The sequence below is a fragment of the Radiomyces spectabilis genome (assembly GCF_025331425.1).
Source record: "Radiomyces spectabilis strain NRRL 2753 chromosome Unknown BYT42scaffold_2, whole genome shotgun sequence".
Lineage (NCBI taxonomy): Eukaryota > Fungi > Mucoromycota > Mucoromycetes > Mucorales > Radiomycetaceae > Radiomyces > Radiomyces spectabilis.
This window is the reverse complement of record NW_026251927.1, coordinates 210,374-224,295: the sequence shown is the minus strand read 5'-3', so window position 1 is coordinate 224,295 and position 13,922 is coordinate 210,374. Positions and strand designations below refer to the sequence as shown.

At 43.4% G+C, this 13,922-nt stretch overlaps 7 protein-coding genes across 7 annotated transcripts; 2 read left to right on the top strand and 5 right to left on the bottom strand.

The window, feature by feature from the left end:
* The first annotated feature begins 374 nt into the window (after positions 1 to 374).
* BYT42DRAFT_173676 (uncharacterized protein) lies at positions 375 to 2,022 on the top strand. The gene is made up of 4 exons (XM_051562378.1): positions 375 to 542; positions 653 to 994; positions 1,060 to 1,220; positions 1,298 to 2,022. Exons 1-4 carry the CDS (start codon positions 473 to 475, stop codon positions 1,757 to 1,759), a joined length of 1,035 nt encoding a protein of 344 aa, XP_051426836.1. The 5' UTR covers positions 375 to 472; the 3' UTR covers positions 1,760 to 2,022.
* A 1,691-nt stretch (positions 2,023 to 3,713) lies between these two features.
* BYT42DRAFT_488967 (fork head domain-containing protein) lies at positions 3,714 to 4,291 on the bottom strand (the record flags this gene model as incomplete). Its single annotated transcript, XM_051563904.1, has 2 exons — positions 3,714 to 3,830; positions 3,908 to 4,291. Coding segments are annotated over 2 exons (501 nt in total), but the record flags the coding sequence as incomplete, so codon positions are not given.
* Positions 4,292 to 5,522: 1,231 nt separating this feature from the next.
* Positions 5,523 to 6,608, bottom strand: BYT42DRAFT_489919 (prohibitin-2; the record flags this gene model as incomplete). Its single annotated transcript, XM_051563970.1, has 3 exons — positions 5,523 to 6,109; positions 6,217 to 6,378; positions 6,467 to 6,608. The coding sequence occupies 3 exons, from the start codon at positions 6,606 to 6,608 to the stop codon at positions 5,523 to 5,525; spliced, it is 891 nt and encodes a 296-aa protein (XP_051426834.1).
* A 217-nt stretch (positions 6,609 to 6,825) lies between these two features.
* On the top strand, positions 6,826 to 7,902 carry BYT42DRAFT_610162 (Translin; the record flags this gene model as incomplete). Its single annotated transcript, XM_051571372.1, has 7 exons — positions 6,826 to 6,897; positions 6,960 to 7,050; positions 7,116 to 7,194; positions 7,264 to 7,379; positions 7,457 to 7,545; positions 7,610 to 7,737; positions 7,800 to 7,902. 7 exons carry the CDS (start codon positions 6,826 to 6,828, stop codon positions 7,900 to 7,902), a joined length of 678 nt encoding a protein of 225 aa, XP_051426833.1.
* A 124-nt stretch (positions 7,903 to 8,026) lies between these two features.
* Positions 8,027 to 10,579, bottom strand: BYT42DRAFT_173473 (uncharacterized protein). The gene is made up of 4 exons (XM_051562377.1): positions 10,125 to 10,579; positions 9,806 to 10,062; positions 8,402 to 9,727; positions 8,027 to 8,324 (listed from the first exon to the last, which is right to left on the bottom strand). The coding sequence occupies exons 1-4, from the start codon at positions 10,267 to 10,269 to the stop codon at positions 8,169 to 8,171; spliced, it is 1,884 nt and encodes a 627-aa protein (XP_051426832.1). The 5' UTR covers positions 10,270 to 10,579; the 3' UTR covers positions 8,027 to 8,168.
* BYT42DRAFT_554687 (uncharacterized protein) lies at positions 10,570 to 11,240 on the bottom strand. Its single transcript, XM_051566611.1, has 3 exons — positions 11,220 to 11,240; positions 10,956 to 11,134; positions 10,570 to 10,889 (listed from the first exon to the last, which is right to left on the bottom strand). The coding sequence occupies exons 1-3, from the start codon at positions 11,220 to 11,222 to the stop codon at positions 10,745 to 10,747; spliced, it is 327 nt and encodes a 108-aa protein (XP_051426831.1). The 5' UTR covers positions 11,223 to 11,240; the 3' UTR covers positions 10,570 to 10,744.
* A 253-nt stretch (positions 11,241 to 11,493) lies between these two features.
* On the bottom strand, positions 11,494 to 13,019 carry BYT42DRAFT_554685 (20S proteasome subunit alpha 6). Its single transcript, XM_051566610.1, has 7 exons — positions 12,919 to 13,019; positions 12,656 to 12,802; positions 12,471 to 12,574; positions 12,295 to 12,383; positions 12,163 to 12,233; positions 11,970 to 12,099; positions 11,494 to 11,894 (listed from the first exon to the last, which is right to left on the bottom strand). The coding sequence occupies exons 1-7, from the start codon at positions 12,919 to 12,921 to the stop codon at positions 11,590 to 11,592; spliced, it is 849 nt and encodes a 282-aa protein (XP_051426830.1). The 5' UTR covers positions 12,922 to 13,019; the 3' UTR covers positions 11,494 to 11,589.
* Between the last annotated feature and the right edge of the window lie 903 nt (positions 13,020 to 13,922).

Here is a 13,922-nt window from a genome sequence, read left to right as displayed (position 1 = left end):
AACAAATGACGATGCAATTTTCTTTCGGTTGTCAAAATCGTTTTTATAGTCATCCACTTTTATGCTGAACCTGTAAAAATAGCAGCACTGGTGAATAGTGCATTTCCTTAGCACAACAGGAGACCGAGCTAGATGGTATGTCGATCACTTGCGATCCTCGGAGTTGGGTCGGAGACCAATATGCTCTAGTATTTTCCACTGAGAACACTGTGTCATCATCTCAAGGTCAATGAAGATGTGGCGATAAGGGAAAAAAATAGCATTTTTTCCAAACATATCATGGTGTCATCTAGAATGCGAAAACGTACATGGAAAAGATTAGCTCCTTTTATCATCATGCTCTCATCATTTCTCACATTTGTTTTTTTTTTATTTCGTTCCCTTTTGTTTTGCTTAAATCCGATGATGTCTGCATAGCCTTTACTTTTTGTATTTCTTTTCCTTTACAGTTTCACCGATTATATACCAAAATATGGACTCTCTGTTAACACACTGTCTTGCGGAAATCGCATGTACATCCACGCACTATGAACAGTTATTAGGTAATGTTCAACTAGCCTAATTGATCACCAAAGAAAAAAAAAAAAAAAAAGGGAGACGATAAAAATTTCAGCCAATGGAGAGCTAAGCGTGTTATTGGATGTTTTTGCAGATATAATCACTCACGAATTCGAGTCCATCCTTCAAAATGCATGTATTCAATCAAAGGGCTCCAACAGAAAGATGAATCAGTATGCCCATCGATTTTCCACCATTGTCAAACAGGCTAGAAAATTCATTCACGAAAGTTTCCCGTCACCACCGTTGTCGTGCAAGGATGATCCTTATCCGGACACATACCAATGGGATCTCCCATCATATTCAGGGGATGTGCCGGATCTGCGCTGGTTCATTGATCATGTAGCAAAATCCTCCCTTCTCGATATTGGCACGCTGCTTAGTACGGTCATTTACGCTCGTCGCTTAAAGCATATTTTATCGGAACCCTACAAAAGTAAGCGACAAAAAAAGAATCTAGCCTTTCCTTGGCTGGAGTGACTCACGCATGTCACTTTTTAGCGATGCCGTCAACGAATCAACGGCTTTTCCTGGCCATTCTCATTGTGTTATCAAAATATATTCACGACATTCCACTAAAAAATGCGCTCTGGATGGTTCACGCCGAAATATTTTCTATACAAGAAATCAATGCCATGGAATGGCAGCTGCTCGAACTTCTTGTAAGCTCAGCACTGTAGCCTAAAACGGTATTCATATTGATAGAGCCCTAACGATTGAAATTTCTTTTTACTGGCAGGGTTTTAACCTTACCATTTCTGTGGCCGAATTTGACAGCGTGCTCTCTATCTATCGTTCTGCATGCCCGCTCGATTTTTACACTTTTCCATCTCTTCGAACGAATTCCGATGCTTTTTCCTGGAAACCGAGTTCGTCTACAAGCTCCTCCACGGGTTCGTCGTCGGCTGACCGTAGTGGACAAGCACCTTCGTTGACGTCGCCAACACTGGGGTCCTCTATTTGGTCGGAATCCAGTGCTGAGGACGCTCACTACCTTATTTCATCGTCGCCTCCTTATGGGGAAACCGCCTCTTCAAAAAAGAATGTTTCTCGCGACGATCAGACGTATTCATCGGCAGCCGATCATCGTCATGTGACCTTTCCACAACCTTTGAATACGCGGGAAGAACCCTACTACGACGTTCCTCACTGGAGTGTCATTTTGCCGGAATTGTTTCTTCCGCCTTCACCGCTCCTTTAATGTAGTAAAACCATCACTCACGTTATCTACCGTTTGTCGAAAAGATTGCGTTTTCTAAACACAAGTGTGCGACGAGACCAACCGATGTTATGACGCCAATCCATCGTGGTATTACGTCAAAGCCATGTCACTGACATCGGTGTTTTCCCAAGGAAAAGTTATGGCACTGCACTGCCGATTTCCGTCTTACATACCGTCATCGATCTCGTTCTTATTGCTATTGCAGATTGCAAGATGGAACAGTGAATAGAAATTTCAACGCATGATCAGTCTCAATCTTGGTCGTCAATAAAACGGGGTATCAACTGGTGCTTAAGCATCATGCATTGGCAAGCATAAAAAAAGTTCAATATTCATCACCACGGTAGATATTCAGCTTTTATTGGCATCATTGGTTTTTCAGTACCTTCCCGACACTGAATAACTTGAACGGCATTGTGTGTGAAATCTCTAAAAATAATATGTTACAATAGAAAACAGGTAAGATGAGTGCAGTAAAAATTTAGAATGATTCACAAGCACCGATGAGAGCAATCGGCTCAGTTGAGTCGCTACCTTTTTCAACCATGGCTGAAGTTGATGACTGGAAGTCATTTTCAAATATCATTATACGATATAATATAATGAATGAAGAATAAAGAGGAAAGGATAATGTATAAGCGAAATGAAGTAAAATAAAATAAACGCGTAGCAATACTAATATTAGACCAGTGGAATGTGGAGCCCACGCAAAGAGAGAAATGTGAAGTTCGAAGTCGGTTCATAATTGAAGCCTTTACCATATCACAGAACGATCGCGAAAAGCTATAAACCTATAGGATCTAATTGTAGTGCGTATGCATATCAGCAAATTTAAAAAATTTCAAAGAAATACCTGAACAACGTTTCTTGATCGAGCATGATATCCATATTCAACAAAATCGGTGACACATTGAACAGGTTCTGAGGATCTTACAACAGCTGCCTCTGTTCCAAACCTTTAAATGAATCATACAATCAATGTCTTTTATATTATACAAAAAAAAACCATAGTCATAACATAATCATAGAGCCTACTAAAAAAAATACGAGAAAAAAAAAGGACAAGATGGTATCATACAAATGGTCGACTGCTTGAATGGGTTATCTACAAACATTTGAGGTGGAAAGGAAATGCTACAAAAGGGAAATTTTACGCATCTGGCCAGCCAAGAGCGCCTATCAGATCAAGCGTACCGGAACCTAGACCTTGCATAAGATCTGCATAAATGCATGAGCTAGGCTGTGATTGCATATCAGGTGCGGCCAGGTGGCGTGCCGTATCATTTACTGAGAAATGATCCAGCAAAGAACAGGCTGGGTTCACATCATTGTTTGCCATGGACGGCATAGAAAAGGGGTCAAATAAAGGCATAGGATTGAAATCGAGAAACTGAGGCGAGTACATGGTCAATTCATTGAGCGGAAGGGTGGGTGGTTCCCAAGGCCCGACGAAGGAGGGGAAAGTCAAGGGAGTGCCAGCCACCAGACCTTGCGAAACCGAGATGACGGAAGATTGACTTGAAGGCAGCGACGAGGAGAAAGAACAAGGTGACATGGCGGGTTTCATGTCCAATGTTTGTTGCGCCAAATCAGAAACATTTTCGGAGTTGTGCTTCCTTTTCTTGCTGCTGCTGATCATTCTTATCGATTGGATCGACTCGTCCAACTCATTTCCCACATCAACGCCACTATCGCAATCCGAATCACGATCGCTTTCTAAACTCCCACAGCAGCTGGTCGCACTGGATTTCCGTTTCGGACATGAGAATGTGGAAGGTGAGTCCATGCGAAAGGTGGTAAATAAGGGAGCATTCTGGCTAGCGGCACGGGAGGATTCGTTGCATGATTTCCGCCGAAGCGCAACGTTCGATCGCTGGATAGAAGAACGACGAGTAGGATTTCGGCATCGGATCAAGTTATCAATAAAGGTTTGCTCGAATTCTTCTCGGAGAGTCCAGAAATTGCCTTTCCCAGCGACGCTGGTTGGAGCAGCGGGGCGATGCAACTTTACAAACGCTTTATGCAACGATAAATTGTGGCGAATGGAATTCTTTTGATGATGATAAGAAAAAAGGTTAGCTCCATGCCTAAATGCTTTTTCGAAGTTTTGGCATCAGAAATTTTTACCTGCCATCCTTGTTCGCCCAATTTGTAGAAGGGATAGCGATCGGCTATCCAGTGGTAGATCTCGCCTAGGGTTAATCGTTTATCGGTGCTTGAAAGAATAGCATGGGCGATCATGGTTGCATAAGAATAAGGCGGTTTCTCACAGCGATGGGTGGGCAACCATGAAGGAACAATATTCAGTTGATTATGCTTGGAACGATTCGGTGACGCTGAATCCAATGGACCCTGCCCACTTTTCTCTTTTACTGGCGACGGATCGGGCTTCTTTGCTGACGTCCTCGATGGAACGGTGGATGATGTGGACTTTTTGCCGATTCGTTTACGTCGGATCCCGCCATCAATGACAAAGGTAAAAGAAGGCAGTATAGGACAGGATGCGGCCATCAAATGTGAAGAAGGGGTTGAAGGATCTGGGACCATAAGTTGTAAGAAGTAAATGAACAAATGGAAGAAAGTAAACGCCATATCTGTGGCTATTTAAGAGGCTTTTTATTCCATCGCCACCCACGGTGGAAGTGTGGGCATGATCTGTCCGACGGGTGATTTTAGATTGCGCGACACGGAGAACCAAAAAAGCGTGTGTGTTACACAACATTGGGCTGGGCGTACTTTTGGTTTCCTTCCAAGCGACCATCACTCATTGAAACGTTCTTGTTGCCATCGGAATAACCCCGAAACCCCTTTCATTACTCAGTAACTTATTGAAACATCTGTCGTTTCCTGACAATTGTGCAACACGTAACAGTAAGTATCAGCGGTGATCGATTCTCTCTACTTTTTTTTTTTCCAAAATTCTGAAAATGCGCGGGCCGCTCCTTTGTTGTCTCCAATTGCCTCTCTCACACACACACGCACACACTGCTTAGCGCGCTCGTCACATGATATCAGTAATCACATGGCGGGTAGACACGTCATTACGCAATACTCCATCCATGGCATTGGAACCTTTGTTAATTACCCTCGGTAGATCTTTTGTGTTCAAAGATGAGTGCATCTACAGATTGGATGGCGTTACGGTATCAGAAATCAAGCCGAGAATCTGGGATATCTGTCTGTCCACCACCAGTTTTTCTTGTATGACTGAAAAGCCATCAAGTTTTGTACGCATGTTACTGAGTGATGCTGTCCTGTGCACCGTGATATGTCTGAGGATAATGAAAAAAAAAGGTTTGTGGCGATGCTGTATGTATAACCTTCAATTGATTGTTTCCGTGACCACCCGATAACGGAAACTTTAATACAGAAATTGATGGTCCTTTTTTCGTTTTGCAATCTGATACGGTCAAAAAGGCCTCTTATTTGCGGGTTCAAGTTTTGGCGCCATGGCAAGTATAGGCACGCAAGTAAACCTGGTGTGACCATCAAACTTGCTTGAAGTCGTCGTGATACAAAAAAAATGTAGCCGTGAAGCCGTTTTTTTTTCTTATCTGTGACAATTGCCTTTTTCTTCCTTGTGGTGGTCTATGATTTTCTGACGGCGGCTTGATTTGTGAACCATGAATGATTCATGTGGAAAAGGAACAAGGTTTTTTTTTTTCAATTAAGTGGAGTTTGTTTATCCTTGTTTTATTGTATCGAGTGTACACCAAATTCAAAAAAAAGAGAGAAAGCGAGTCTACTCCTTTTCTACATTGCCGCTCTTGGCATTGACGTTCAACAACAAAGTATCAGAGTCGAGCATGACTCTGTTGCCTGATCGCGAGATAACAGTAGCGATTTCACGAGCAGCTTCGATACGCTTAAGGGCCAAGAAACCAGGCTTGTTCTTGATAGCCTCACCAATCAATTCAGCGGATTTGGCTTCACCCTGAGCCTTGACAATGACGGACTGCTTCTCCTGACGAGCCTTATCGACAACGAAAGCAGCACGCTGAGCATCCTGCTGTGCGATCTGCTTGGCTTCAACCGCAGTTTCGAAAACGGGAGAGAAACCGACGTGAGTGATAGAAACATCGTCAAGGATAATGTTGAAGCGCAAAGCACGACGGACAAGGTTGTCACGGACGAGACGGGACACACGCTCACGCTGAGTGATAAGCTGAGAAGCAGTGAATTGAGCCACCACCGACTTCAACACTTCGTTGACAATGGAAGGAAGAATACGTTCGTCGTAGTCCTGACCGAGCGTACGGTAAACGGTGGCGAGCTGATCCACACGAGGCTTGGAAAGAACACGGCAAGTGATGTTGACCATTTGCAAATCTAATTAGACCCCAGAAATAAGTTCGTAATCGACATCCAATCTCAATTCAATTTCTTCCATGAATGAGGGTTTTGCGTTGTTTTTTTGTCGCATAGCGAATGCTTACCCTTGGTACCGGTCAAGGAAGCCACGTTGCGAGGTTTGGCACGGACGTCGTAGATAATAGGGGTCTCGAACCAGGGAATCATGATGTGAGTACCTTCATTGTAGACGGTGTTTTGGACACCAAATAAACGAGTGTACTTGATAGCTCTGTGACCACCATCCACTGCAAAGTAAAAAAGAAAATAAATGAGAATGTGTAAAAGGGGGCTGCGGATCCATTCGCTGGCAAGGAAAAAATAATGATAGTTTACCGTTAAAGAGAGATGCGTTGACTCCGTAACCCAAAGCACCCAAAACGATAAGAGCACCGGCGGCAGAACCAGCACCCTTACCAGCACCCTTAGGGAACATTCCGCCCAATTTCTGAGCTGCTTGCTTCGCTTGTTGAGCCATGCGATCTAGTGTCGATGTTTTGTTTGACCTTTTTTCGCAGCCGACAAAAGCCTGGTGAAATAAAAACACTAATTTTCGAAAAAAAAATTATGACTGTCAATTCTGCGTCAGCAATCCCGGGCCAATTTCAATCTCCGCCACCCAAAGGGTCTTCCTGCAAAAAAGAAGAGCGGACCAACCACCTCCGAAAACGCGGTCAAGCACACCCGATATCACCATGGCCAGCATTGACTTGAAGTTTTTCAACGACCTGCAACAGACGTTTGAGAAGGAATCGGAGCGAAAGGACGTACGGCACGATTGGATTATCATGTTGCCTGGGCGCGATATCTGATTTGCTTCAAACCATAGGAAATTCGTCAAGTCGTCAGAGAACTCGACCGTACAGCACGATCTTTTTATGCAGTGCTGAATCAAATCCATTCCGACCCAACCGGCAAAGGTACGGCACAAACCTTGAGTTGTTGCAATGTTCGGTTTATGACTGGAAATTTAATATATAAAAAGTACCGGATATTCCCCTGCAGGAGTTGCAAACTCGTGTACAGCAGCTGGCCGCCTTGATTCCAGTCAATGAATATTACAAGTAGGCCAACCAAAAATAATGGAAAACGTATTCTCAGTTAGATGGCTTATGTTTCGATCTTCTGCATAGATATGAAAATCTGTGGCAACGCACCTTGCAACAAGCGGTTTTTATTATTGCTTACAAGCATTATCTCGACACCGAAACATTATTGGGTGTGCAAGAGTTGGAGCAACGCATTGGAGGTATAAAGTAAAGAGAAGACATCATGCAGACTTGGGATTTCTCATAGATGATTTCTATTTGCCCTTTTCGCGGCTAGTTAAAGTGAATTTGAATAATGATTTGAACAATTTCCACGTGCCTGTGGAAGACATGCTACATTCATACATTACGTTGGTGAACGAATTGGTGCGTCGATGCTGGCGGAATTGATTCCTATGACTCGTTTTCATATTAACTCGAGCTTGAATAGTCACGGTTGGCGGTGAATGCTGTTACCATGGGTGATTATGACCGACCTATTCGCATTTCCAAATTCGTCAAGAATGTCAGCGCGGGATTTTCTCTGCTCAACCTAAAAAACGACATGCTTCGAAAGAGGTATTTTTTTTTGATCCGATTATATTCTGATTGTAAGCGAACCTTTGACCCGGTTTCCGTAGAATGGATGGCATCAAGTATGATGTAAAAAAGATTGAAGAAATTGTCTATGATATCACTTTACGCGGATTGCACAAGCCTCCAGCAACCCAAACGACGCAATAAAATAAAGCTTTTCATTCGTACCCCATCTATGCTCATACCGTGTAACAGTGGTAATGGTTTCATCGTTGTAGAAACAAAGAGGTTCAAAGGGTCCAGACATTGACATGGGCTATGTTTCCATTATCTCCTTTTGTTATTGCATGTAAACTTGAAGATTTTAAAAAAGTTCATTGGATGAAATTACTGTATGAGCGTGTAAAACAAGGCATGGTATCTCTACATCATCTAGCGTTGTCTATTATGAGTGGGCGATGCGAAGGGACTATTTACATTTTCATCTTTTTGTTCGCTTTGCCGGAAGATGCCTTCTTTTCAGCGTCACCGGATTCCATCATGGATTGATAATACGCAATTGATTTTTCAGTGATTCGTTTTTCGTTAATACGGCATGTAAGTGCGTAGTATTCTCGCTTGTTCTTTGTCTAATTTGTAAAAGAAAAAAAAAGAGTTGAGTGACATGATTAGATTAACAAACAAACAAGCCACTCCATGTACAAACCTTATCTCGTGCGGCCATTTCTTTCTCGATCGGTGCCAATTCAGATCCACGCTCTTCCGAAAGTAATCGACATACGGAGTACACGTGCTTCTTGGTCACGTTCAAATCTTTGCTTCGTTTCGGCTTTTGGCTACCTTCCAGATCGCTGAAGTAATTGACAGCCTTTGACACGTCATCGACCCATTCGGCAAAGATGCCTTCATTCACAAACATAACGTGAAGCAAGCACATTAAACCGTCTTCGTACAATCCTTCCGAATTCATAAAGTAAGGTCGAGACTTTTGATCCCCATCCATACAACCATCGTCATCGCAGCAGCCGCCAGAGTGTTCATGTTCATCGTGGTCGTGGTCGTGGTCGTGGTCGTGGTCATCACCGCAGCAACCGTGCTCTTCATCCTCCTCATTGTCCTCCTCGTCCAATTTTTCATCATCCATCATACTTTCGTCAAAATCATCCTCTTCCTCTTCATCATCTGAGTCTTCGGAGGGACATAAAACGGCTTCATTCATGAGGAAAAATTCCCATCGCGGTCGTGTGCGTTCCACGGCGGCTTCTTCCAAAGCTTCCGACGAGAGATTTTGACCTTCGGCAACAATAGCTTCTTTGGTAACAGCAAGGCAGGCGTCAATCACCGAATCCTCGCTCACAGATACATAGTCATTCTTATTGTCATCGTGGCAGAACCCGTATTTCCCAAGGAGCAGCACGTTTGGATGATCACCGTACGTATTGAATACTTCTTCACCCTTTTTCACGGCCTTGTCGACTACAATATCACACGTGTCCTTTTCCTGCTCTTCTTCTTCATTCTGCCAGAAATTGACACCTTGGCCTTCCAATTCCTCAAGATCCTTCAAAGGACCTTCCTCTTCTTCGTCGCTGTCGCCCATGTCTTCGGCATCGGGCGCTTCGTCTTCGTCGTCTTCGTCATCTCCACTTTCTTGCTCCAAATCAACTTCTTCGTCTACATCAGACCAATTCTCGTCGTCATCGCCTTCATGTTCATCACTGCTACCGTTCTCCAGAAACTCGAGATATTGGTGTTCGCAATACTCCAAAGCACCGCAAGCGTCACACACGTCGAAGTCAGTTTCAAAGTGGACATGTTCGTTGCCACTACGGTGATTGAAAAGATCGGCAAACGGAACCAAAGCATTTTCATGGTAAGCATCCACTTCAAACGAGCGAGACGACACCAGCGTAGACACGTGTCGGAATTTCTCAAATGAGAAATACTGACTCTTCTTTTCAGGCGAGAAGATGTAAGGATATTTCTCGAGAAGGTTTTCTACAATGTCCTTGTAATCATCTTCAAGGTCGCGCTAATTGACCCAAAAAGAAATCAAATATTATAGGTTAGTCACCTACGACTGCGGCAAAATCATGCAGACTATCCCTACCAGATCGTTGTAAACGGCATCTTCCATTTCCGTGCCTTGGAGTAACTTTTTCTCGGCGTCGCTCCAAAGGATAGGAAGATCTGCGCACTCTGGAAGCGATTGCAGATAGCCGTACCACGGTGATTCTTGGCCCTGCGACATTTCGTACATGACAGTCAACGACAGAGAACATCCTCCTTCGATACTTTCGTCCTCAAAGATATTGGCAATGCCCGTATTTTTGGCGGAAAGAATAGACTCCTTGGGGATCTTTACAACTGCAAAACGTTGAGTAAGTCCACCGATCGTCTGTTCCATCGATCTTGTCTATCCCACTTACTTCGTTTTTTCTCGGCAATGTCATTGAGAGCATAAACTCCCAATGATCCGTCGACATCCCGGATCTCAAGAGCCTCCTTGTCCCATTGAACTCCATTACTTTCGAACCATTCCAAAAGCACTCGTAATCTGTCGCTGTTGGCCATGCTGAAAAAGGTGATCTGGGTTGTCGAAAACTTTGAGGTTTTTTATTTTATCTGATCGCGCAGCAAGCAGGATTTGAGAAAGCCAGTCACGCCTCGGCTTTCCGTCAACGGCCCGCCATTCCTGTGGACTTGATTTGGCCAGCTGATTGAATCATTTGTACCAACAACAGATCAACTTTCTCATCGATTGAAACGATCTCGGTAGACTCCAGAGCATCTATATCAGCGAATCGGGTAAGCAGAAAGTAATGTGGAGCTGGCTCTAATTGAATAGATCATATCGAGGAGATTCTCCTGCTACCATGACTTTTCACATAAAACACGCAGAGTTATAAACTGTGGGAAGACGAACCGAATTATTGAGAGCGTTAAAGGTTGATGAAGAAGGGAATACATTTGAAAGGCGAGAAAAAAAAAGAAGAAAAAATATCTAAAATACAAAGAAATCTACAATGATCCACAAAGAGAAGACGGCTTATTTTTTGGCCTTTCCTTCTAAAAATTCCTTTGCTTCATTGATTTTTGTCGCCATGTACGGTGAACCGCCACGATCGGGATGGTTCAGCAGCATAATACGACGATGCGCTTCCTTGACTTTCTGTTTGCTGATCTGGGCCTCCCTAATAATTCCAACCCCATCAGAACAACGTTCATTTCCTTTGTTGCATCCGCAGTCCGCCACCTACCTCAAGCCCAAAATCAAGGCAGCTTCACGCTTGTTCATTTTGGCATCAAAACCACCTTTGTAGAACTTGGAAAGACGAGGTGCTTTGGGCATCTTTTGCCATTCCTGGAAAGCTTTAAGACCAAGACGACCAGCGGTAGCAGCACCTGCAACTGCAAATCCAATGATAACCGGAGTAGACTATTGCAAAATAACAGGTTAGCATTTGACTTGAAGAAAATAAGTTCAATTACGGAGACGGTGGTCACGGATCGACCAAACGTACCATGAAAGAACAGTGACGAGGTTCAATTAGCAAACAAAACTGTGGAACGGCAAAAAAATGTTGGTTTTGTTGAGGCCCGTAATCGGAGATCCAATGTGACAGTGATTCGCCTTAGGCTTCCAAGCTGTTCGAATGGATGCATTTAGTGTCAGCATGCAAGTCGAAAGAAAGACCTATTGTAATATGGATGATGCTAGAAAGCAATTGGCCGTATATCCAAGGTACAACAAGCAAAGCTAAAATGCATATAGTTTACAACATTTGAATGAACTAGCGGACAGTGCGGTACACGACACGTCAAAAGAGCAACCGTGAGTACTATTATTTTTCAACACACAATTGTTCTTTTTGGTTTTTATTTGAAATAAATTTAAGCTTCGTCGGTATCCATGGGGGCGACATCACCGTGATCCACTTCGGTGTTACTATCTTCTCTTGCACTTTCGGCAGCCACCGATTCTGAAGCGGTCACTCCTCCTCCCGTACGACGTGTTCTGCCCGTCTCTTCTCCTAACAAATCGAGATACTGTTGTAATGCGTCGCCTTCAATGATCTCAAAATCGCGATCCACGCCTACTACACCCAGCGAAGTGTTATGAATATTGAGCTCCTTATCCTGCTGTAGGGTGTCACGAAGCGCCTGAAGACCGTGACGGATCAGCTCGTCCAGGGATGCTACAAATTAAAGAGTGTTAACCAACCCCTTCTTTTTTTTCCTAGCTTCTTCACCCATCAACAACGTCATCTTACCTTCAGCAAAAGCTTCATGATGTTTTTCAAGGTATGTTTTGGCGGATTGCGATCGTGCACCAATGGACATGGCGTAGTATTCAAAGCAGGTACCCGCAGGAGAGCATTCAAATAAATGGGGCCCAGTTTCCTATGCCGAGGCCACTCAATAAGCATTTCTGCCTTCTCTGACGACTTTATCCTTTTTACTTACATCGTGACCAACCACAAGCAATCCCACACCATAAGGTCTACGACCGTATTGTTGCGTGTTCACCTGCGCCTCTACACTTTTTGCATCAGTATTTCTACTCTCCTGCTGCCGCTGCTGCTGTGGTTGACTTACTGTCGGCAATGGCGGACACAATGCGTTGCACGGGAAGTGGTCGGTCGTAAAGCATTTTGGAGCGCATGGCTTCGGTACGCATAAAATTACTATGGACCATTCGTGTCAGTTTCTCTGTTTTTTTTTTCTCGGTGCCGAGGGCATGGCCAACAACACTTCGGAATCTCTTGTCGTACCTCAATACCCGAGCATCTGATGTTAATCCGGCAATACCGATGCCCATGTGATCGTCAATCTTGATGAGCTTTTTCTGATAGGAAGCTAATTCACCCGAAGAACGCTAATGCAGAGAAAACAACAATTGAGCTTGTCAAGAGTCATTTTGAATTAAGGAAGAAGATAAAAAGGTAATTTTGTGTACCTTGAGAGCCAAGAGAATGGCGTATTTACTGCTCCTCAGACCAATAGCTGCTGAGCCCTGTTTGACGGCTTCGACGGCATATTCAATTTGATGGATACGGCCTTGAGGTGACCAAGTGGAAACGTCGTTATCGTATTGATTACGGAACTAGTTACCAAAGAACAGTTAATGGTGACGTGTAGACAAACCAGTTCAACAAGCTACAGTCTAAGGAAGACACTCCTCCAAGGAATTCATGAAAGAGAAGGGGCGTTATTCATTACCATTGTATTGATAATTCAAGCTTGTTCGTAATTTCTAGATCTCCTGCGAAAAAGAGCAACCAGAGAAATTATGGCAGCCTTTTGGGACGCGTGGCCCGCCCGACCATTTTTTTTCCTGATGACGTTTTTGAATTTAAACGCCGTCGTGCCCGTCTCTCACGTGTTTTGAGTCAGCTTCTGTCTGCCAACAAAAAAAAACTTGTTCCTGAAAATGCCAACTTCTGGCTTTGTTGATACATCATCCTTGCTAAGCATTAAACGCTTTCATTCTTTGGGTTATATGATATGATTACTTTGGTGACCCAACTATGCCTGAAAAAATTGGAAACCTACAACAACAGACGCTTGCGCTGATAAAGGCTCACAATGAGACGCAGCTGTTGTTGGTCAGTCATAAAAAAGGATAAAGAGGAAGGAAGCGAAAAACCAATGCTAGTATATATGCTCCTTACATTAGGTCAGTAAGATGCTAGACTGATCACCTGAAGACCGCCGATGATCTTTATGGCGTTCAAACAAGGTATATGCTATCATACTAACTGTTGGCGATACTACAAATGGTTCAAATTCAAGTGATAATAATTTATAAAAGAATAAATATTGATACGCATAGAACCGACGCTGTCCAAATGCAAAAAATTGTTTCATTTAACTACTGCATACAGTAAAAAAAATCGCACGGTACAAAACTCCCGTCTCATTGATCGTCATGTTCTAACAATTCAACCGGCTCCCACTTTTTTCAAAGAGAAAAAAAGAACCGAGTATCCAGTAAAACGAGAACCACAGTGCAATATATTCTTATGTTGAATCATAACATCTATGCAGTTGACAGTACGGCGTTGTATCCAAATCAGTATGATCACATACTTCATATTAGAAAGTTTCCAACCTGGAGGCTTCCCGAAGTGCATCTAGCGTGCTTATGCTTAATTCATTCTCTATCCTCAACCAATATTTTAGATCATAAGGGCAAAAAAAACCAAAAAAAACAAAAGAAGAAC